The sequence below is a fragment of the Bos javanicus genome, chromosome 13, assembly GCF_032452875.1.
Source record: "Bos javanicus breed banteng chromosome 13, ARS-OSU_banteng_1.0, whole genome shotgun sequence".
NCBI classification, from domain to species: domain Eukaryota; kingdom Metazoa; phylum Chordata; class Mammalia; order Artiodactyla; family Bovidae; genus Bos; species Bos javanicus.
The window spans coordinates 30,447,073-30,471,934 of NC_083880.1; the positions used below are offsets into that span (position 1 = coordinate 30,447,073).

The following is a 24,862-nucleotide window of genomic DNA, read 5'->3' on the forward strand; positions in this document are numbered from 1 at the left end:
ACCCAAATCCCTAAAGGTCTAGCTACTGGATAAGTACAAGAAGGCCTCGGCATTTTATCTCCATCAATTTCAAAATGACAAAGATAAACCGCCATTCACTGTGCTATTCACCATTGATTCCATTTGATTACAGGCCATTTCTAAAAATTAAAGAGATGATAATCAACAATCAAAATAGTAATGATTGTGGAAATACTGTAGAAGGATACAAACAAGTTTAAGACCTCACACTGGCCTTCCCTGTAGACAACTATACAAAATGGACCATCACAAAGTCACAATGAATAACATAATCAAGTGCCAAAAATCACTAGGGAGAGAGTGGACCTTATTTCAAGGTCAAGGAAGAACTAGACATGATAGTTTTCTTGGCTGTGAACGACAAGACAGAGAGGAGGTATCAAAAGTTTTGAGTGTAAGAACTGGGAGAGTACTGAACAGTCATGATGAACTCATTAAGAAACCAGGCATCCTCGGGACCTCCATCACTGCCAGTCCCCATTGCTAATTGACTACTAACTACTTTTCATTCTTTCTCTTAAATATGCTCCTAAATGATTTAAAATTTCTAAGTTTAAAACATGCTTCTAAAAAATATGCTCCTTTTCTTTCCATTTCCATGATCACTGCTCCGGCTTAGGGTCACCTATTTCAGGAACTACTCTTTCAGTTTCCCTGACTCTAGTCTTCTTATCCACATACCAACTCCCTCCAGCACAACTCTGATACCAATTTAATGAACCTTTTAGCAACAGAAAGATCTTGTTACTCCACTGCTCACAATTTTTGATTTGTTCCAATTCTGGCCACATGAAATGAGATTTTAAGTATTTTTGCACAAGAATTCTTACATATATGCCATTCTCATCTTCCATGGTTGCCTTTCTGGTATATTATGCTACGCTAAGATAATGTCTTTATACCTGTTGTTCCCACAGCTTGGAATTTCTTCCCATAGTTATTCTGTCCAGAAAACTTCTCCCCATCCATCTAGTGATGCCTACAAGGTCTGCTCTTGATTCAACCATATGAACTGAGGCACGCCTTCTATTGTCCCACTACGCTTTGTGCATGAAACAAACACACACCAAAAACACTGCCAAAACGGAAGTAACTATTAAGGGGTCTACTTTTTTGTTTACAACATCGAAGAGGAATGATTAAACAAAAATTGTACCCCACATTGTAAGTTTAGTCCCTAATAAACAGTCAATGCTCAATAAACATTTATCAAGTGAATGAAGTCTGACTCCAGATATGGCAAATCCAGCAGGATAACTCAGACCAAACAGGTCGCTGGAGATGTGAGGCTGGCACTTGCAGAAAAGGGCAGGACCAGAAGTGTACAGGTCAGAATGAACCATATAAAGGTAAGCTGAGAGGATACAAAGGTAACTAACAGGAAAAGATGGAAATGAAGCTATAAGCAGAAAAGTAATTATGAGGCATTACAGAAAGAGAACCAGTACAGTGATTTATCAGGTAAGCTAAGAAGGGACTGGTGTCAGATACAGCTGTTCCAGAAGGGGTTTAGGGGTCAAGTGCTTCCACTATGATCAAAGAAAATAAAATACCAAAGACCTCACTGCACTTCATAATTAGAACATTACTGATGAATCTCTGCAGTCTAGAAGATCATGGGTGAAGCTTGAAAAGTGGTTAGGTAACAGGTGAATGAAGAGAGAGAGAGACTTATTCTTCATTACTGGCACAAGACATTCAATTCTGAGATTTAGAAACAACATCAGGAGTAAAATTTCTTTCTGCAACAGGAAAAATACTAAACTCAAATGAAAAAAAATCAGAAAAACATCTTCTTTAACCAACCTTTGTCAGTAACACAGAATACAGAAAAAGCAATACTCCAAATTTGTTTCCCCACATTGAATACTGGTCCAAGACAGCATCTCTTAATTCTGCTAAACTTCTGAATGATCTTTTTCTGGGGGGAAAAAAGAATTAAGTATTAACATGATGATGAGATTGACTACATTCATAAATGGGAACATTTTAAAATTGTCTTCTACATTAAAATGCATACATACAAACAGGAGATTTTTGTGTCTCAAATTTTCAAATATAAATTTAGCCATTAAAAGCCAAAGCTATTGCTGACAACTGTCATTATACGTAATAGGTACCATTAAAATAGAAAGCCTACTTGGTAGCGAACCTCTTCATCTCTTAGGTGAACTGTCTGACATCAATGACTTCTTTAATGATCATACAGTTATTTAAGGAATTAGGTGGTCCTCTTCTAGGATTGTTTAAGAACAAAGAAACTTGACTTTTTAAAGCTTGAGAATTATTTAACAAATATGTGAACACCAAGGATAAGGTGTACATTTGTGGCTTCTTTTAAAATAACGTTGTATTTCAAATCAAGTGCCACTCACAATTCTACCAACATAGCTATCCTTACCTTTTATTTCACAACAAAAAATTTAAATACTCTAATGAAAATATGGCACTGTTAATGAAAATTATAGAAAGCATATTTTGACAATAAGCAATAACACAAATACTTATCATACTAGAAATCTTTATTTTCACTTGGAGAAACATTAAGCTAAAATGTTTTTTCATTATAATGATGAAAAAGCCTTTAATGTTATAAAAAGTGTATTTCCAAAGTTAATTTGGGAATCAGAATATTTTAAGAACATATTGACAAATTATTCTTTTTTTAAAAAATCTGAAAACAAATTAATCCTCAAGCATACAAATCTAAGTACCTTTCCACAGTATGAACAGACTTAAAATGGCAAATGTGTCCACAAGGTAAGTATTTTAAATGTTCCAATGTTACTTACTGAATTAATGCATGAAATCGCTCAAAGCCAAGCTCTTCGACAGCCAAGGCAGCTATACATAAAAGACACTTTTCAGCACTACACATGGCAAATAAATGACACAAGATACACACAGCAGGCTGTAAATACTTTTAAGCAATCAAAAGTTTCCCTCTTTCCTTACTCCTTAGAATTCTCAGTTTATTTTCCACTTTACTGAACATAAATTTATATTTCAACATCTTAGGTATCATGAATAGAACTAAAATGGATTTTAATACTGAGAATGTAGAAAGGTGATTAAATAATAAACATTTTCTTTGAATTCAGTTGTGCTAGAATAGTTAATAACATGTGAGAAAGCATTGACAATCATAGTGCTTCACACATAATTGCAATGTGTCCTGCACTTCTAAATCATCTTTTGTTTCTTAGAGCCAAGTCAAATCTTCACAGCTAATCTTCCTCTAATATAAAATCTTTAGACTTGATGTTTCATTATTAAACAAATGTGTATAAAAAGGCAGAGAACTTTGAAAGTACACAGGTTCAACGACAGCTTTAAGTTTGTTTCCTCATCTACTTGTATAACTAACTGTTGACAAGTTTTCAGCATCTTATTTAGATTATATTGACTAATAAAATTATAAAATTTTAAGAAATCAAAGGAAATCAAAGAAAGCATTTAAATGAAAAGTAATGCTTACTTAGCACAGTTCTAAGTTCCAGGCCCCTTTTTAAATGCTCTATGGGCCTTAATCTGATTTAATCCACAAACAACCCTACTACCCCATTTTACAGTAGAGGAACCTGAGGCCCAAAGAAGAATCCTCCCAAGAGCAAAAAGCTATAAACAGCAGAACTGAGATCTGAACCCAGATAGTCTCAGCTCCACAAAGATGAAGTCTTTCAAGAAATCCTACACAGATCAAAATGCTCACTCTAATCACAAGGAACAATTTCATATATACCTTATTAAATAAACGTTAGTACTTTCAAATACTAATCCTCACTAGAGAACTGAAGAAACTGTTTCACTGTGTATTCAAAACTGAAATTTTGATTTACAATAAAAAATGTCACATTATTTTAGCCTTTCAAAGTCCAGACTTAATTTTCAAATGTTTTGAATTACTTTTTAACATCTGTAAAGTCCAAATGGATTCATTTAAATAATCTTTTGATTTGTGTGTGGGAAACAAACTGAAATTGAACCTGAGTATTCACTACTGCAAATAAGTGTGCATTACCAAAAGCCAAACTACACACCACAAAAGCCAATGAAATTAATGTTTGTACACAACGTAATACTGACAAGGGGAAAAACACTTCACATGTAAATTTTCAAGATAAAATAAACCTTCTGCCTAATCTTTTCCAAACTGTACTAATTTCTCTGTGGTACCTGATTATCTAAATAATTTTACTAAGTGTACAATATGAAAGTTGACATAGAGATAGTAATTTAGAGTAAAGAGGCAAGCAAAATAAAAAGCTTAGCAGGCAGGATGGTAGAAAAATATAAAACACAAGAAAAAGAACATAGCTGGGAATAAAGGAAAAAACAGGTAAAACAGATTGTTATATGGAATAAATTTTAATATAAGTTCATTTCATTGTCAACATCTAATGTGAATTTTCAATTACTAAAACTTCTCAAATTTATATAACATTAAAAATCAATTTATAATAGTTTCATTTCATGTCTATTTTAAAAATGAGACAAAGTAAATTGGAAAATTACTAAAAAATGTTTTTCGGAGGCAGAGTCAATATAATATGCCCACATAGGTTACTGAAGTGCCAAAGTTAACATCAGAAGGCCATTTAACCTAGAACAATTTAACCCATCCACACAGAAATGCACAGCACATCCAGTGAGCACATAGTTTACTAGGATACTCATGAAAAATGTTAGCAAAAAGCTATTTTCTTATAATATTAATACATGGAGTACGTTTAGCCACGTGTTCTTTAAAACAACTTCTAACCTCTTCATCTATTCCTATTAAGATTTTAATATCCTAAACTATTAAACATGCTTTTACGCAATCCAGTAAAATCTGGAAAATATTTTAAAACCAGCCTTAATGACATTTTTAGATTATCAACCTTGTGAGTATTTTCCACTTGTTTTCTTTAACTCTAAAAATATATTAAATTCTTTTTGAAATGCTATGTTTGAAAGGCCTAAAAGGAAATGCCATTCAACTGTTTAAATTTGAAAAATTATTTCTTGCAAATGTACTATTAGTAGAATTTGCCATTGTAACTGCAAAGGTGAGAGAGAGAAGATGCTGACATCATAGAGACATGTTGGCTCAAGGATACAACTTGCCTCATAGACAATCCTATAGGGAGAGCAAGATATATACCATAGCAACTGAAATTTACTTTTTAGAAATTGGGTGTCTACAGTTTCCACAGAGACGAAAGTTAATGGATTGCACTATAAGTAGAACAAGTCACTTATTTAGTAAAGGCACTTACAACTATCAATTACCAAAAGCAACCTACAAGCAAGTTAATTTCTAAAAGAAAACCAGAAAAGCAACTCTTTATCTGTAGTACAATCTTACTAGTTCATTCTGGCAGTTTGTAGGTCAACTATGTAAGAATTTTTAAAAACCATAGAATATATAATTCTATAGAATATATAATATATAGAATATATAATTCTTGTGAGTGAGAAGAGCTGTTATTTTTCTTTAAGAGAAATCTTCAAGGTATGAAAAACTTAAATGAATGCAAAATTAAAACTCATAATAAAAAAACTATCTCAAAATAATTCATCTATAGTAACCTTGTCCAAAAAGTTCAGGAGGAAAAGAAACAACACAGGGAAGAAAAGTGTCCCCATTTTTGCTTTAGGAAACAGCTGAAGATAATTAAGACATTTCCTAATGTAAAAAACAGTCATAATAATTTCCCTGTTTTTCCCAATACCATGGAAAACACTGAAGTATTTGAAGCACTGAAGTATTTGAAGCAAAGAAAACAGAAATATGTTCTTTCAGCTTTCTAAATGAGAGTTCCGAAGCTGAAAAGAGACTGTCATCAAGTAGAAGTTAACTAGAACTTTTACTAAGTTTACTTTAAGAGATGCAGTTCCTATGGTTTTTCCCCAAAAATCAAAGAAAAAATAAACAAATGTAATATCCTCCAGCAATTAAAATTATCAAGAGAAATGAAAACTAACAAAGCTCAAGGATTAAGTAAGCTTAGGCTAAAAAACAGATCTTATACAACGTTTAAATCTTGTTCTCTCTGTAAAATTTCCAATAGTTCTATTCAAACACACAGACAAGAAATTACTTCAGGAAATAAAAGTGTGTCTTACAAGAATGTTCCACTTGGCAACTAGACTGTGCAGGGCTCCCAGAAAGGCTAGCGGTTTCCTCAGTTGTCTTTCCTCTTAACCAAGAAACCAAGCAGTAGGATCCCGAGTTGTCACAACCAGCACTTTCTAAAATATCACACAAGGTATGACAAAGGAGTTCCTTCCGCTCTTCCTCTAAAAATAACCGAAGCATAAGTTACAATGGTTTTCTCTGTGGGGGACAAAAAAACCCTGTCAAATAACAATGTTAAGAATGTGTTAATTTAGTGACGAAAATCGAGCATTTTTTAGTGGGGCAGAAATCCATAAACCACTGATCTTCAATTACAGTTTAGAAAAACAATGTGCTTGAGGGTTAAAATGTCACTGCTATTGAGTATTTCCATTCAGGAGAAAAAGAATCCTGGAAAATGCAGAATTAAACATCAGAGGAAAGAATATGCTATGTGGAGTAAGCTGATACTGATTATCCCTTTCTTAGGCTGCAAACAGAGCCTTTCAGCCATGAGGATTCCCTTCTTGTAGAACCAGGTCTTCTAAGGGCCTGTGGGGACCTCTGTTTCTCCCCATTTCTGAATTAGTCTCATGTCTTTGATCTCCCAGTCCCACAGGGGGAAGGATAATGAGATACCATCAGCACATATAAGGACACAATCCATTACACTAGCAGAGGCCCGTTGCGGTTATGCTGCATAGTATACAAACCACTGATACTGTACTGTGGTGATGTGAGCATCAGACATTTATCAAAAATAGCACAATGCTCAACTTTGTCCTGAACCTTAGCCACCCTCCCCTTTTCGAGTAGTGTTCGTCTCCAGAAGCAGTACCACTTTCTGAAGCTTTCAAACAAAGGGGATAAGATAGCTATATACCCCATGTAAAATTTTATGCTAGAGGGAGGTTTCTCTCTCCCTAGACAGACTAAGAGTTCTTTAAAGACTGGAACTGTCCTATTCACTTTGGCACCCCACTCCAGTACTCCTGCCTGGAAAATCCCATGGACGGAGGAACCTGGTAGGCTGCAGTCCGTGGGGTCGCTAAGAGTCGGGCATGACTGAGGGACTTCACTTTCACTTTTCACTTTCATGCATTGGAGAAGGAAATGGCAACCCACTCCAGTGTTCTTGCCTGGAGAATCCCAGGGACGGGGGAGCCTGGTGGGCTGCTGTCTATGGGGTTGCACAGAGTTAGACACGACTGAAGCGACTTAGCAGCAGCAGCAGCCACCACAGCATTTACAACATGACAATGCTACAAAAATTTCTTATCAATATGAATGTTTCTATGCAAGAAATTTTAGAAATTTAATAAAATGTTCATGCTAGTAACAGTCTCTTTTGAATAGTTTCTTTCTTCTCTACTGAAATTTATTTTGCATTTAAGTTATTAATTAAAAATACATGACAGTGACACTTTATCTCTTAAATTTAAAACCACTAATAGAAGGTACCTGCATGGTTTGGAATGAAAGCTGTTCTGCCCTTATACACAAAACTGCGATTATAATATATTCTACCTTCTTTCAGTAGTCATTGTGAGTTCACATAAGACAGTCTAAGTAAAGAAAATACCTTTGTAAACTGTCAAGGATGCAAATGTTTGTTATTATCAGGTAGCACATACAGTTCTCTGATTTAATCATATTGCAGAAGCCATGAAAGCTTCATTTGCGATTTAACTCAGAATTACCTGCAGTAGTATTCGCATTGTGTAAAGTGTTATACTAAAAGGTTCAGCAATACAAAGATAATCTTGAGTTTTTGCTCAAAGCTAAATAAGACAATACAAACATAAATGATCCTCCCTTATGGTATGCTACCATTTAACAGTGCACCAAAAGATTTTTCCCTTAGTTGTAAAAACCTGTCTTACCCCTCTCAGTTAGGAAAACCACATTACAAAATACACATTTTTAAGATCTAGAGTCACTGTTCATGAAACTTTCGGGAATATTTAAAAAGTCAACCTCACGAAAAAGTAACTGATAGTTTACTTTTTAAAAACAGATAATTTCAACTGAATTACTGGCAATGAATGCTGCATCAATCACTTATAAAATAAAAGATGGAGTAAAAGTTGATAAAAGACAGCTATCATACCTGGGCAATCCCTCCAAGAAGACTTCTCAGAAGAAAACAGGAGCTTCTTCAAAAGAAATGCCTTTATACAATTAAAGCAATAATTATTAGAATTTATTATAAACATACCTTATATCTTTCTTTTATTCTATAGTGGGAAAAAAACCCACTTAATTTACCTCCTTTCTGATCTTTTGAATAGTGCTATAGAATTTCAAATAATTTCCCTTCACATTCACCAGTAACTGAACATAATTACTTACTTAGAATATACTACTATAAACTTGATTCTAGATCGATACAATTCTTCTTTTGTAGTACATATTTTTTGGCAAATAGAACGGACTCAAATAATAACCACATAACTGAAAAAGAAATTTACTGCTTCATTCACAGAGTGAAGGCCCTATGGACCAGGAAAAAAAACCCACGTTTCTCTTTGATTCCTTTGAGCAAAGAAAGCTAAATACAAAAGTGGTTCTGTACTAGTTCTCATTTGTGACACAGGAATACCACTGTGTGGGTCACTGATAAGGAGTTCCTAACTTTCTGATTTAACTCAAAAAGCTTTAAGATCCCAAAGAAAAAACAAACCTATTTTTAACCTTTTCTTAAGTGTGCCAACTAGGTTACATTGGTGTTTTGATAGACAGCAGTTCCGAGTATAATACTGTTTCCTTCTCAAAGTGTAGTTAACCTGACTTGTTTATTTAAGAGGCAGATCCTGATGCTCTACCTACTTTATCTCCAGCAGGCAGATTCAAGAAAAAGTAGTTACTATGGTGATTCTTACTCATAAGTGTCTGAAAACAGTAGTATACAGATAAGAAAACTACTTTTAGTTGCTACTGCTGCTAAGTCGCTTCAGTCCTGTCTGACTCTGTGCGACCCCATAGACGGCAGCCCACCAGGCTCCCCTATTCCTGGGATTCTCTAGGCAAGAACACTGGAGTGGGTTGCCATTTCATTCTTACTCATCAACGTCTGAAAACAGTAGTATACAGATAAGAGAACTACTTTTAGTTAGATAGACCTAAAGTTGAATTCTGGTTCCATTATTTTACTAATTAAAAATAATAGCACAAACTTTAAAAGGTTGTAATGAGGATTACATGAGATGATCCAGTAATACACTTAGCACAATACCTGGCACCAAATAAGCTATCAATTCTAAACATTTTAACAAAAAAATAAGTAACATTCTATGATATTCTCACAAAAATAAAATCTACAAATACTACAACCAAGTGCTTCTGACTTTTCCCCAAATAACAAAGACCATAAAATTGAGTAACATAACTATATTGTAAAACTGGAAAAGTGAGGTGGGACAACCTTATTTCACCACTAATAGAACCACCATTCACATTTTGATATACTTCCTTCCAGTCTTTCTTTCATACCTGTTTGAAATTTTAAGTGAGAAGCCTAATGGGTATGTGATTGTTTTCCACTTTTCTGTTTTTCCACATAATTTATAAGTCAATCTCTAACTGTCTACCAAGCTATTAAAATTTACTTCATCATTCCATGTTTACATGACGTTACTGTGCATTAGGTTATTTGCAATTTTTTAAAACTACTATAAATAAAAAACATATTTGGACTTGCTCTAAAAAAGCTAATTCTTGCATACAACCTTTCGATCTTAAGGATTATTTCTTCAGGAAAGAGTCACAGAAGTAAAATTATTCTCATCAAAGAATCTGCATTATTTTATTATGGTTTCAATTATAATGTAAAATTCCTTCCCTCGGTCATACTACAAATTTATACTACATAGAGTTATCTGTAGCTACAGAGTGTGCCAGCATCACCCGACCCTTATATGCACTGGCAATTATTTTATATATAAAGATTAGGAAGAGTAAGCCTTTGGGCCATTATTTTATATCTAAAGATAAGGAAGAGTAAGCAAAAGAACCTATTTAAAAGTTTTATTTGTACTTTGGTGGATTCCTAGTGAGCTTGGGCATCTGGATTTTTTGGTTGTGCAGCATCACATGACTGCCATGACTGCATATACTTGCCCATCTCACCCCTGAGGTTTAAGTGTCTTTCTAACCAATGTGTACGAGTTCTTTGTCTAAGAAAGATATACATTTATTGCTAACATTACCTGCAGATACTTTTCTGAGCCTGGAACTCATTTATTCTCTTAGAGGGTTGATAACCCATTATTTTCAACTTACCATGGTTAAGTGTTATATCAAGAATAAACTTGGTACATGGTACGAGACAACCCAGATTCAGTTTTCCCCCTCAAATTATCAACCTGTCATATCAGTAGCATTTACTAAACTACATTGTATTTCATCACTGATTTGCATTCCTTCTTATTATGATATGCGATTAATTCCAGGTAAACTTGTATTGTATGTAACACGGTCTACTACTGTATTTTCTACTTGGTTCCATAATGTCTATTCTTCTAGCAAAAGTGCCATGTTCTAGAGTTCAGTTTTAAAAAGTTCAACATCCAACTCGCACACTTCCCTTCATTACTCTCAGTAATTTAGTTTTCATTTTTACATTGAAATATTAATACAAACAAAATTCTATAACCAAAAACATTTATGTGACTTTGAAGCTAAGTTACTACCTCAAAGATATATCTTAATTTTGAATATTACAATTATTTCCTGTTACATAACAACTCCACTTGCAAAAATAATTACCGTTTTGGAAATATACTGAATTTTATAAAACATGAAATTCCTGCTGTTTATCTTGCATTTAAGTATATTCATAGACTGGTAATAAAGACTCTAAGGTACTATCTGGAGAAGGAAATGGCAGCCCACTCCAGTATTCTTGCCTGGAGAATCCCATGGACGGAGGAGCCTGGTGGGCTACAGTCCACAGGCGGCAGAGTCGGACACGACTCAGCGACTTCACTTTCACTTCACTGAGGTACTATCACGGCCCAAGAGGGTCAGTGGCAATAAAATCTATCTTGTATACGAACAAGACACAGAATCCTCAGATTCAGAGAAGATTCCTACTAGCAAACCAAAACCTACCTCAGTTGTTCAACAGCCCTAATAACTAATTTATAGTTAAATTTATTTATACTCCAAAATCCCTAGGCAAAGCTCATTCAAATTTTTCTTAATTAAAAAAAAATCTACTAATGAAAAAAATGTATCAAATTTACTTTTTAAAGAGGAAACAATGACCTACAAAGAATATATTTTAGAATCAACCATAAAGGAAAACATTTCTTCTTCAGAAAATGCACTTTAAATTTAACAATGTAAGTGCATGGAGTTTGAGAGACAAGTTTATTTTGCAACTAACAGTCAGGAAAGCATTTTTTATGCCCAATGAATAATAAATACCACATTAAAAATGTATTTTCAAAATGTGCTGATTAAAACAAGCAATAAATTCAAGTTTCTTTTTAACAGTTCTGAAGTTATACTGCTGTCTAGATATCATAAATATCACAGCAAACTGAAAATTCAATTCTCCATTTTAATAATTTAATAGTTCATGGCAAATCAGCCTTTGAATTTCAAACAATACAACACATAAAAATTCAAAATCAAATACACACACTGAAATTCACCCTTTCTCGTGTGCAAAGAAAAAAAAATCTTTTTTTTTTTAAATTTTGGGAATTGTTTGAAATCTGCTGTTACTGATTTTATTTTAAAGACCAAAAAGCTACAGCCTAAAACAGTATATATTGTCAACTTACTTTAAAATCTGATTAAGTTTTAGGCCATGAAAATATTAACTCATCTTCAACTTTTTTGAAGAGTCATTTTAAGAGACAGAACAAATACAAATGGTACCATGATTATGGTATAATTACCTTTGGCATAAATTATTATTACTCAGTAGGATCACTGTGTAAGATGTCATGCTCATTATTTTCAAGAAAACATAATAGAAAATTTGGAGTTAAAGTCAGCCAAATGGCTACTGCTGTGTAAGCTACTCATATTCTGAATTCATTTTTATTTCACACATTTAAAGCAATTTACATGAACACAAATTAAGAGGTAACTGATCATGCTTCATGATTACACGGAGAACAGGTATTAGAAAACACAAAGTCAAGGAGGGAACGTTTGAACACGTCCCTCTAAGGAGTTGGTAAAGTAGTCTATGTTACCTGAACAGGTGCAATAACAGCACAGGGGCCACCTTCAAACTGTTCTAATGCAGATCCCTCTGATTCACTAAACACAAACCCTAAAAATGAAAGCAAGCAGCAAAGATTAAACATGTCATTCAAGTAGTAGCTGAAAGAATTTTTAATGTACTTTGCTTTGATAGAGAATCACTTATCACAACAGCAAATTATCTTTAAGTCAGTCCATTGCTATAGTTTTCAGCTTTTTGGAGGATAAAAGAACCCTTTGAAAAAAGATATGGAACCTAGGCTCCCTGTCAAGTGCACGTGCATGCACACACACACACAATTTTGCACTCAGGGCCCCCTATTAAGTGGACTAAAGAGATACAGTGTAGACATCAGTAAAAGGACACAATCTGATTTTTTTAAAGTAATTTAATATACTGGAAGAAAGACTAGACAGTTTACTGAATTTAAACAGAAATTTTAGGACTCTCTACAGAGTTATCTTTTTTAGTTTCATCTTTGAGTCACATTCTATAAGCTAAAAATTAAAGAGCATTATACACACTGGCTTCCCTGATGGCTCAGATGGTACAGAATCTGCCCGCAAAGTGGGAGACCTTGGTTTGATCTCTGGGTTGGGAAGATCCCCTGGAGGAGGGCATGGCAACCCACTCCAGTATTCTTGCCTGGCGAATCCCATGGACAGAGGAGCCTGGCAGGCTACAGTCCAAGGGGTTGCAAAGAGTTGGACATGACTGAGCAGCTAAGCCCAGCACATACACACCAAACGTGCTCATACTGGCTCCATCTTAATTCAAGTATTACCAAGTCGCACTGATTGAGAGCAGCCAGGACAAGCTCCCACAGAGAACACGGCACACTGTGGAGATATTGCGGCCAAAGTCAGGAGAGGTGAGTTACTATCTGTACAACCTTCAGGAAATCATTTCACCTCCCTAGGCCTCCGGGTACTTAGCTTTAGAACAATCATTTCCAATTTCAACATACCTAATGGTTATAATTCAGTCATTTATCCAATAAATATTTCATGACCCTCAGACACGACACCAAACATCCAGGGTATAAATGACATGCATGACAAAGTCCCTCATCTGGAGAAGCCAACAGTCCAGATGAAGACAGACATACAAACAAATCACTGAAATAAAGGAATAAATGAATGTTTCAACAGAAGTATGAAGACAGTGTTGAGGAAACTGAAAGGAATGACTTTGCCTAAATCAAGTCGTAACAGGTGACTTGAAGGCTGACCTTGAATGGAACTTTACCAGAAAGGCAAGGGTGGGAGAATGACTTTCAGGTAAAGAAAACATCTTTAGTAAAGGAAAAAGGTGTGGTAAGAACAGGACAAGTTCATGGATCAGAGGGAAATGTCATGCAGCTGAAGGGCTGTATGGGGCAGGATGGTGAGAAAGGAGAGATGACAGGACATTCATACTGGGAAGGGCCACATCATGACAAGTACTAATTAAAGCAGTAACACAACCATACTGGTATTTTGCTTCTTTCTTTAAAGGACCAGAATGGGGAGGAGACCATTTCAACAGACCTATGGAGACAGTGCCAGACTAATAAAAACAACACTAATGTTGAGAGAAAACACTATATACAAACAGTATTTCTAAGGTAAAAATTAAGATTTGATGAACATATGCAAGTGCAGCAAAGGCTGGGTACGTAAGAAATTAGACCTAACTCTGTTTCTACCTTGAGATACTAGGTAGCAAGTGAGTTAACAAATAGTATGGAGGACACCAATCCAGTCCACCTCCTCTCTCTTTACCTTTCAATCCCTTTCAAATAGGATTTAAACATGTACCTCCTATTTAAAAATGAAAATTCTCCTTAAGATTCTACCAGAAGGTCCTTGTTTACCCAAAGGAGTTGAAAATTTAGCACCCCCACCCCCCCGCAAAAAAAAACCTACACACACTGTTTACTGCACCTTTCCTAATTGCCACAACTTGGAAGCAGCCAAGATATCCTTCAGTGGGGGAATGGATAAATAGTACATACAGAAAATGAAATATTATTCGGTGTTTATAAAAAATAATGGCTTGCAAGCTGTGAAAAAACAAGGAGGAAACAGTTATATACCATATGATTCCAACTATATGACATTCTGGAAAAGGCAAAACTATGCAGACAGTAAAAAGATCAGAGGCTGCCAAGGGGAGGGGAGTGGGGGATGGGGTGAACAGATAGAGCACAGAGGATTTTTACGGCAGTGAAAATACTCTGTGATATTATAATGATGGATACATTCCATTATATTTTTGTCACCACCTATAGGATGTATAGAACCACGAATAAAAACTGTGGACCTTGGGTGATAATGATGAGTCAATGTAGGTTCAAAATTGTAACAAACACTCTGGTGGGAGATATTGACATTGGAGGAGGCTGTGCACGTCATGGGAGCACGAGGTATGTGGGGAAATCTCTGTATCTTGCCCGCAATTTTTCTGTGAACCTAAATAACACTGTTCTAAAAGGAAAAGTCTTAATTTAAAAAATCATTTGACCATTAAAAAAAAAAATTCCATCCAAGATTCCAAACACCACTCACTCAAAGCATACCTAATTGTCTGTATGCACTGTCTTAATTTCCTTATCTCCCAATTAACTCAACCCACAATAATTTGGTTTTCAACCTGTGATTGCATCAAACTCACTGTCACCAAATTCACCAATGACCTCTCAAGAGAATCATCTGAAATGCTCACCATTGACTTGTGAAACCTTCTGGCCCTTGGCTTTAGTGGTCCCTCTTGTTCCAAATTTTCCTTTTTTGTTTCTACTCTGTATCAATGTCGATCAGCAACTAAATGCTGAAGTTCTTCAGGTCTTGTCTTTAGCGTCTTTGTTCTTTTCATTCTACATGTTCTCCCTGTGTAACTCATCTACTCCCAAGGTTTCCACTATGCGTTATAATCAGGTAATCTCCAAATAGAGCCCTGACTGGAACTCCAGTCACTGACAAAATCTAAATTCTTTAACATGGTCTTGTATGGTCTGGCTTCTGCCTATATCTCCTATCTTATCCTTTGATACTTTCTTCTTTAGCCTCCAGGTGTGCAGACTTTCTTTCAGACCCTCAAATATCCATTCTCTCTCTGGTTTCTCATGCTTTGAACATGTTCCCTCCACTTGAAACACTTTCTCCAAAAAACTCCCACTTATCTTTAAGGCTTCACCTTATAAGATCCTCTTGGTTCAAGGGCCCAAAACACATCTGTATCTGTCCATCTCCACTCCGCTTCTGGTTCACCTTCAGGTTCTAACCACCATCATCTTTCATCTAGAACACCGTTAGGAATTTCCAGTCAGGATCCCCCTACCCCATTTCACCCACATCCCAACTCCCAACCCACCCCTTACCTACTCACCATAAATTACCAGAGAAATAGTCTAGAAATGGAAATCAATTTTTCTTACAGACTGCTTAAAACACTCAAATGGTTTCTTACTGCAATTAAAATAAAATTCAAACTCCTTTTTCATTGCCTAAAAAAGACCCTATATGATCTCTCAATCCCACCTTCCCTCAGTTCACTCTTACCTTCATCATACACAGCGGTCTTACTCCTCAGAACATCTCAAGGTCTTTACCTGGGGCCCTGGTGTCGGCTGTTCTCTCTGCATGAAATGGTCTTTACCCTTCTCATAGCTGAATCCTTCTCATCCTAAAAGACTCAGTTGAGGTATTAACTCCTCGGAGGGATGTTCCCTGACAAGTCTAGCTAAGTAAATCCTTCCTACCATTCCCCAGACCAACCAGGACTTATCATCATCTGTAATTACGTTATTGTTCATTTGTTTATTATGTCTTGCCTTGCAAGTATCTTGCCTCTCTTACTGACCACTGTTTTCCTAGTGTGTTATTATTAATACAGTTAATACTCAATGAATACTTGCTGAAGTTTTGGGAGGAAAGATAAAGGGGGTGAGTTCATTCACATCCAACTCTTTGTGAGCCCATGGACTGTAGTTTGCCAGGCTCCTCTGTCCAAGGGGTTCTTCAGGCAAGAATACTGGAGTGGGTTGCCATTTCCTTCTCCAGGGGATCTTCCCGACTCAGGGATCAAACCCATGTCTCCTGTGTCTCTTGCATTGGCAGCTGGATTCTTTTCCACTGAGCTATCTGAGAAGCCTGATAATGGAAATGTTTGTTTCTAAATTCAGTCTCTAAAATGTGGTGGGGTGGCGGGGGGAGGGATATGGGTCTGGAGCTCAGGGCAGGGGTGAAGATTAAAGACAGCAACTTGAATCACCCTAAACATGGCAGTTAAAGTGAATGACAACACAGAACAAAGATAATGAAGGCGGTTAACATTAAAAAAAAAAGAAAAAGAAATAAGCAGATGCTGAGTCAGCAAAGAAGACTGACAAAGACTTGAAAGGTAAGAGAAAAAACACAGTGAGGCCCCAGAAAGGAAAAGCAGGCAGTCACCTGTTTCAAATGCTGAGTGGAATAAAAACATAAATGAAAACCCTGGATTAAGCATGTCACCACGGGGAATATAAAAAAAGGAAACTTAGAATGTTAGGAAGAGCAGTCAAATTTTAAAGAGTTGAGGTGTGATTCAGAACACAAGCAGAAGGAGAAGCTGCAAACTGTGTTAAACAAGTGAAGGGGAAAAGGATGATAGCTTGAAGGGTAGCTGGATAAAGAATTATTATTTTATAGACCAAAGGGCATGAGTTTAAGAGAAGGAAAAGAGTGACCAAATGGAAAAAGAGATAAGGACGCTGAGTTCTGAGAAAGCTGAGATGGTACACAGTAGTGCTGGACTGGATAAAGAGGTTCTCAAAGTGTGGTCTACAGAGCCCTGGAAATTTTAGTGACCTTTTAGGGAACCTGCTAGAGGTGAAAATCAGTTTTACTATAATACAGATTCTCGGTTTGATATTCACAGTGATGGTACAAAACAAAGAGTGGGTTATGTTACTGGTGCCTCAGCACACATCAAGGCAATGCCATTAAGCTATACCGAAACACCCTGATATGCTCTCAAACACACAGAAAAAGCCAATTGAACTTAAGAAAGCTCTTGCTAATGCTAATCTTATTAAATCTTGACTTTGAATACAAAGTACTTAAAAAAAAAAATAGTCTGTATGACATAACGGAAACTACCCACGAAGCACCTCTGCTACGTACCCTGTACAGGTGTCTCAAAGAAAAGCAGATGTATAATTTTTTGAACTGTGAGCTGAACTAACAGCTTGTCTGTGAATGTTATTTTTACTCTGAAGAGCTACTAACAAACTATGATTATTTAGACTTTTTCTCAGAAGTAAATGAAGTGAGCCTGACACTTCAAGGAAAAAATAAACTGACAGCACTTTTGCCAGCAATAAAATTTCAAGCTTTCAAGTGATTAACTAAAATTCTGGAAAACTCAGGGCCAGCACTGTGAGCTTGAAACTTCCCAATACTCAAAGAGATTTTTCTGACAGGATCAGTGAGATAATAATAAATATGACTTTAGATATTGTTTAATAATATGTGTTAACATTTGGAATATTTGCGTAAACCAGCAGACCAATAATTTCCAAACAACTGATACAAATGGTTACAAATTAATTCACGGGTAGAAGATCCACTCAAAGTACAAGACAAACCAATGGATTTCATTTTAATACAGTACAACTGTTCATTAATGTGGCTTCAGATTTCATATTTCAACTAACCTCTAAGAAACTACCATTTGCTGAGTTTCAGTGTAGTATCAAAGAAGAATATCCACAATTATTTGAAAACGCTATTATGATACTCCCATATTACCAATTGCTTATATGTATGAAGATGGATTTTCTGCATACACTTCAACCAAAACAACAGACTGAATGTAACAGACTGAATGGAGAAGCAAGTGAGAGAATCCAGCTATCTTCTAATGAGCTAGACACTGAAGAGACTTTTTTAATGTAAAATAATGCCATAGGTCCCAATTTTTTTTCATAGTGAAGTCTTCAATAATTTTTAAGAGTGTAATGGGGCCCTGAATTTAAATAAACTTGAGAAAAAGACAACTTTAGCCAGTTTTCAACATAGAAATATGGGCAAAGAGGAAGTGAAGAGATGTTACTAAGAGCAACAGAATGAGGGGCATAGAAAACTGAGAATATTAATTCCAAAAAAAACATAAGAGTCAACAGGATAAAGAACTAAGAGAAATACTGAGGGCTCAGCTAAGGTTTAATTAGTACACCTGTACTGATGCTGACCACAATTTGCTCCAGAACACACAACACGTTGGGAGAAACAGAATAGAGGACACACTAAATATAGGCTAAAAAACAGGCATGATGGATGGGCCAAATTTAATAAGGCAAGTTTAATAAATGAGAACTAAGGGTGCTGGTGATCTCATCAAGACAAGCAAAACTGAGATCCAACCTGGAAACAAGAGGTGAAGCCAAGGGACCTCTACTCTTCACCCACCTCTTTTCCTAATGGCAAGAAAAAAAGGGTCACTGGTCTTGGGCCTAAGTGCAGAGGCGCAACTAAGCTCTTCCAAACTGTCAGGGTATGTCATAAGTAAGTATCAGTAATGGATTCTTTGGAGAAGGCAATGGCACCCCACTCCAGTGCTCTTGCCTGGAAAATCCCATGGACAGAGGAGCCTGGTGGGCTGCAGTCCATGGGGTCCCTAGGAGTAGGACATGACTGAGCGACTTCACTTTTCACTTTCATGCATTGGAGAAGGAAATGGCAACCCACTCCAGTGTTCTTGCCTGGAGAATCCCAGGGACGGGGGAGCCTGGTGGGCTGCTGTCTCTGGGGTCGCAGAGTCCGACACAACTGAAGCAACTTAGCAGCAGCAGCAATGGATTCTTGCCTTTCTTAAAATCACTAATAATGTATTTCAGTTTTCAAGGTCCATGGGTGGGGCTTTTAGACTGAAGTACATTATGATGAGTTGCTTTTGTACTTTAGAGATAAAACCCCAGGGAGAGAATTCTAGGCAGATCTGCTTTATACCAAATTCTGTTTAATTGCAGCATATATGCTTGAGGGTGTTAATTTGATAATGAACAAGGGCTCTTACAGCTTAAAATGTAATAAAGTCAAACAAATGGAAATGAACTTTTCTGTCCTAAAACAGGACTATGCTATGTAGGCATCTCCTTTTATAATGTTTCACTTGAGTTGGAATTTTTTAGGATATAGTTATTTTTCTTGTCAAGTGTTCTCATATTTGTATTATTTCCTAGTTTTAAGAGGAATTAACTTATCACAAAATGACTGTTTTACTAATTAGATCTGAAATTAGCCGTCTACCTTAGCGTCTGATCCTAAGCATACGATTTTGTATCACACCGGACAGCACTACAGACACAGACGTCTTTCTCAATTTTACGGCTCATAACTAATTTAAACCCAAGCCATCAACCTCTTTGCAATTTCCTAGTCTTTTATTTTCATATGACTTACTTATTCAAACCAGTTTGACAACTATTGCCTATGTAGTTCTTCTAGTCTTCCATGTAAACAAAAGGCTACACAGAAAGACTTCATTTGTCATTATAAGTTAGATAATATTAACTGGAATCTGAACTGAGCCTTAGTCTCCTCATCTATAAACAGGAGGATAACTACATTTATCTCTTGCTGTCTCTTGGGGTTGTTGCAAAGATTAAGCAAGATTTTCAAAAACTGTGAAGCATAATACAAATCTAAGTATTATCATAAATATTTTGAACTTAAAAATACATTATGTACTCAAAGTACCAAGAAATTGACTTTATCACATAAGGTTACAAATTGGAGATTTTAAAAATTGATTTTTTTAGGTCAAATGCGATGTAGGTAGGTTTGAGAAAGTAAAATCTATGTTGGAAATAAAAGGTTTCCAACAACAACAAAGATCTTTGAAATTATATGATCCATAGTACTGACTTACCTTCACATCACACTTTTGGATTTTAACCCAAATGGTTTTAACTCCTGATTACATTTTTAAACTTACATTTTTACTGACCCCTCAATTTTTCAAAAGTTATTTAGAATCATTTTTTTTAATCATATAGTAAACACTGTCCTACACAGAAAGTGCAAAACTAATTTCAAACAACCGCAGCTCCAAACACTCCACCTCTACCCTAAAACACACTAAACTGCAATAAACAGCAAAACTGGGTTTCTCTTCTGGCTAATCTTTAGGTGAAACAATGAAGTAATTTAAAGCTCGAAGGAACTGGGCAGAAAAAAGGAAAAGATGGGTTCTCAGAGTTTATAATGTACAACAGGGTTGGCTTGTTTTTCAAATGCAGATTTGGAACAGAGCCACACCCATCTTATCAAGGGCTGCTTCTGCTGCAACGCCAGACAATAAAGTCACTGGCCCTTTAAAGAAAATATTTGCCAAACACTGGCTAGACAATCAATACTGAAAAGAAAACAAAGTCTCAACCAGCCAAAATGTTTTCCTTTGTAATAAGATTAATATTTACTTTTGTCAGATCATGAGGACTCTTATTCTGGTTCTGCTGGGTTGAGGTCAACCTGACCACTTCCAACCACCTCCACTACCACTCTCCCGGGCTAAGTCACCGTCTTTTACCCCCTGGATTACTGCAATTCTCTCTCATTTGGTCTTGTCTCACTCTAGGACTACAGTCCATCCTCAATTTAGTAGTCAGGTCAGTCCTTTAAAAACTGTCATGTCGTGTCTCTCCTTTGTTCCAAACCTCCCAATGACCCGTCATCTCATTTAGAATAAAAACCAAAGTCCTTACAATGACCTATAAAATCTTAGTGATCTGGGCCATACTGTTTCTAATATCATCTTTATTGGTCCCCTCTTCCCTCATTCTGTCTCCAGCCAAACTCACCTCCTTCCTGTTCCTTAACCAGATGTATTCTGCATTAAGTCTTTTCTGATGGCTATCCTTGCTGCCTGGAATACTCCTCAGATACCTGCGTGACTAATGCAGTTACTTCAAGAGTCTGTTCAAATCTCATCTTAAAATGAGGCCTTTCCAGGCAACTTCACCCTATAATTCCTATTTCTTTACCCTCTAGTATATATACTATGCCATATTTGTTATTTGTCTTCCCTTGTGCCCTATCAAGTAAGCCTGGAACACTTCAGTTTGTGAGAAAGGAAGGAAGAATAAATGATATTTACAAATAATGAAGTAGAAAAAAATTTTTTTTTCCTTTAAAAAGCATTAGCGACAATTGAGCAGGAGGGAAGCAAGCAGGAGTAGGGAGTAAATGTCCAAGTTAAACAACAAAACAACTTCAAATCTTTAAATTATGTGACTTATTGGCTTTAAAATAAAAACTGCAAAAAAACCCAAAAAAACTCACACCAAAACCCTACTTTTCTCTCTTTTTAAAAAAAGTATTTGCAAAAGAGAATTATCTTAAACTGCCAAATGAATTTTAAAAGCACACACACACACACACACACAAACCTATGTGCTACTCCTGCACTTACATGCTTTAACATATTATCTAAAGCTGCCAAATCAATTAAAGGGGGGAGGGGGAAACTCCTAAAGCTGTTTAACATATCAAAGGAATTTAACAGGACCAATCAGTATAGTTTCATAAATGGAATATTCCTGGACATAGTTCTATAAATATTTACACCAAAGACCTTACATCTATAACTTGCTTCCAAAAGATAATGAGGTAACAGTTGTCAATTCAAAGCACAGCTACAGATGATGAAATAAAGCCAAAGCTGATGTCACATTACGAATGCAGTAAGTCAAGGGCAGCAAAGCAGTGTCTTGTGTCATTCCCAAATCATTGCCACAGCAACCTTCAGCAATTTCTGTCTCCTCTGAGAAAGAATAAATGAATACAAAGTCAACAGAGCAAAACCACTAACAACATCTCTCTGATTCAGAAGTGATAACTTAAAAATACATATTCGGTTGCCTTAAAACCATGATCAATTTAAGATCTTGAAGAATCAGCCACAATATAGCTGCCCTCTGTAAAGAACAAAAAGTAAATAACCTTTTATTTTCAAATGATATTGATTGAACACATCTTGTTAAGGAACTTCCCTCTGACTACAAGATGGTAGAGCATTCTAATGTGTCATTACAACGTGATCTAATTAATAATAATTTCTTGCAACTGTCAGGGCATGGCTAGAGAGTGATCTTTGGCTTGATCTATCCTACAATTAAGCACTTTCTAAATTAAGCTATCATTTTCTGAGTGTTTATATCAGATATTGTGTTAAGCACTTGCATTTAATCCTCACAACAAACCTGTAAGATCGGCCCTAGTATTATCTGTTCTCCACAGAGAAGGAAACCGAGGCTTAAGTTAAAAAACTTGAACCTAGAACCAAAGAATTTCTATTCCAAAGACTGCTCCTGCTCCTAACCATTATTAGAACTGCCTCTCTGAATTCTCCTTGTATCTGCAACACAGTACTAAAATAAATGAGGCCAAATATCACCCTATTCTGTGCTATATTACTGCTTAATTAACAAAAAGTAAAACCTTTCCCAATCTTACAATCTTGTGTACTTTAGGGCTATTTGTTACTAGAATAAATAAAACAAATAGGAAAATAAGTTTTAAAACAGAACTTGCAAATGTAAATGCCCATGATTTCTGAAAAAAATTAGCTAAGTGACAAAATTAGGTGTGTAGAAAGAGCCAAACTAATTACATGTCTGGTTAAAAATAGGAAGGAAAACAAGACAGAGCTGTGACTTGTAATTCACTCCCAGTTCTTACCAATTCATGCAACTTTGGCCTGGTCATTTAGCCTTCAGGACTCCTTTTTCTCATTTTCAAACAAAGAGTAATGAACTAAATAACCTAACTAGCTGTTACACATTATGATTCTGTTTTTACCAGGTCTTAGAAGTATCTGAGGGAAGAAGAGATTATTTAAACCCTAAATGTTTGTTTCTAAGTAAACATTATGAAGTAAAGACATAGATCTACTATGCTAAATTTACCCCAAATCCTTTGAGAATCAGTATTTTCTAAATAAATGTTTTCATAACAAAATATTTTAATAAGAGTACTAAATAGCTACTATTCCATTGGCTTGTGATGTTTTACATAAATACATTACCCACCCTTCTGACTTCAAAGACTATGCTGTTAACTTCACTTAACCTCACCAGTCTTTATCACCTTAACCAATGTGTCCGTTTCGTTTTAATATTAAAAGGCACGAGATAGGGATGATTACTAGCATGAACTGCCCAACGCAGAGCCTGGGACAGCTCTGGAATTAAATCTGTGTGTGTGTGTGTGTCTTCTATTTCACAATTATTCGTATTAACAAAACTTCTTATATAATTCAAAATCCTGTCTGAATAATCAGATCGGCGCAGCAAGTTCTATGAGCCACGGAACAGATACTAAATCACCTCAAAATCAGGCATATTGGGGTGTAGAAAACACTTTGCAGCAGCGTTTTATTTTTCACCGAGTACCACGCCTAACCGCCTAATTAAAATACAAACTGCACAATCGTTTCGTGGAATTAGCCACAGTGAGTTTCACGTGGACTTCCCTTCTCTCCAAAATTAGACCAAACACCAAGATGAAGCCTCGTTCGGGGGTGAAGACCCAGGAGGCCAGAGCAAGTCTTGAGAAATGGATACCAAGGCACAGGGCACACCTTCAGTGTCACACCCTGCAGCCCGACTGCCGCCCCCTTCTCCTTTCCAGCCCAAGAGGCAGCCCAGGGAGCGGCAGGGGCACTTCGGGTCTTTAGCTGCCAGCTGGAACCATTCTCCTACTCAACCTCTACCCCCTGGAAGGGTAGGGCGTTTCTAGAAAGTCCAGTGTCAGTGCAGAGCAGGGGAATTGGGACAGAGTGCAGGGCACGGGAGGGGACTGGCGCGAGAGGCGTCACGGCTCGACTCTCTCGGGGCAAAAGGAAGCGGGGGCTGGAAGCCTGAGTCCAGCCGGGGTACCTTGCGTCCAGCGGCAGAAGATGGTGTCAGAGAGACCGGGGCTGCTGTTGGTGCCCCACACCAGCTCCATCAGCTCTTTAGTCAGTTCGGACATGATGGGATGCCGGCGAGCTGGTCTTGGCTTTCAGGACTCCTGCCCCGGCACATGGGGAAGGGGCGGCTTCCGAGACCAGAGTGGCGGGACGGCGGCAGTAAACGAGCTTGAAGGTCAGACTGGAGGGAGGCAAAAGGAGAGAGACCTACTTGCAGAGACCCCGCCTGTCAAGCCCGGTCGGAGCGGCAGCAAGGAGTTTCCCGTACCGGAAGTACCGGAGCCACTTCCGGCTTCTCTTTCACTGCGGCCCCCACGGCCGGAGGGGCAGGCGGCGCCTCCCCGGAAGCGGAAGTGGGGGTGGGGCGAGAAGAGCTGCTGGGGACTCTTCGGGCTACTGGCCTTTCTGAACTCAGTGCAAGGGGGCTGTCGTGCGATGGCTGCTTTTGTGTTGGCAGGAGCATCGCGTCCCGTGGGCGTTGGCATATTTCTACCATTGTAGAATACCTCCTTCTCCGCACTGCTTTGGGATTAGCCCTAGGACCCCAGGCCCAAGCCCTGGGACTCAGAACATAACCTATA

At 36.9% G+C, this 24,862-nt stretch overlaps 1 protein-coding gene across 4 annotated transcripts in view; it reads right to left on the reverse strand.

Moving 5' to 3' along the window:
• MINDY3 (MINDY lysine 48 deubiquitinase 3) overlaps positions 1 to 24,584 on the reverse strand; it is a 79,681-nt gene extending 55,097 nt beyond the window's left edge. The window contains exons 1-6 of one of the 4 annotated variants that reach the window (XM_061436126.1): positions 24,493 to 24,584; positions 12,337 to 12,416; positions 8,235 to 8,295; positions 6,133 to 6,306; positions 2,814 to 2,865; positions 1,828 to 1,942 (exon numbers count right to left, since the gene is read on the reverse strand). In XM_061436126.1, the coding sequence (XP_061292110.1) occupies positions 1,828 to 1,884 (57 nt within the window). In that variant the 5' untranslated portion in view covers positions 1,885 to 1,942; positions 2,814 to 2,865; positions 6,133 to 6,306; ... (1 more) ...; positions 12,337 to 12,416; positions 24,493 to 24,584. Of the gene's footprint in view, positions 1 to 1,827; positions 1,943 to 2,813; positions 2,866 to 6,132; positions 6,307 to 8,234; positions 8,296 to 12,336; positions 12,417 to 24,249 lie in introns of those variants that run through there. The other 3 variants (XM_061436127.1, XM_061436129.1, XM_061436128.1) reach the window with 3 other exon arrangements.
• Between the last annotated feature and the right edge of the window lie 278 nt (positions 24,585 to 24,862).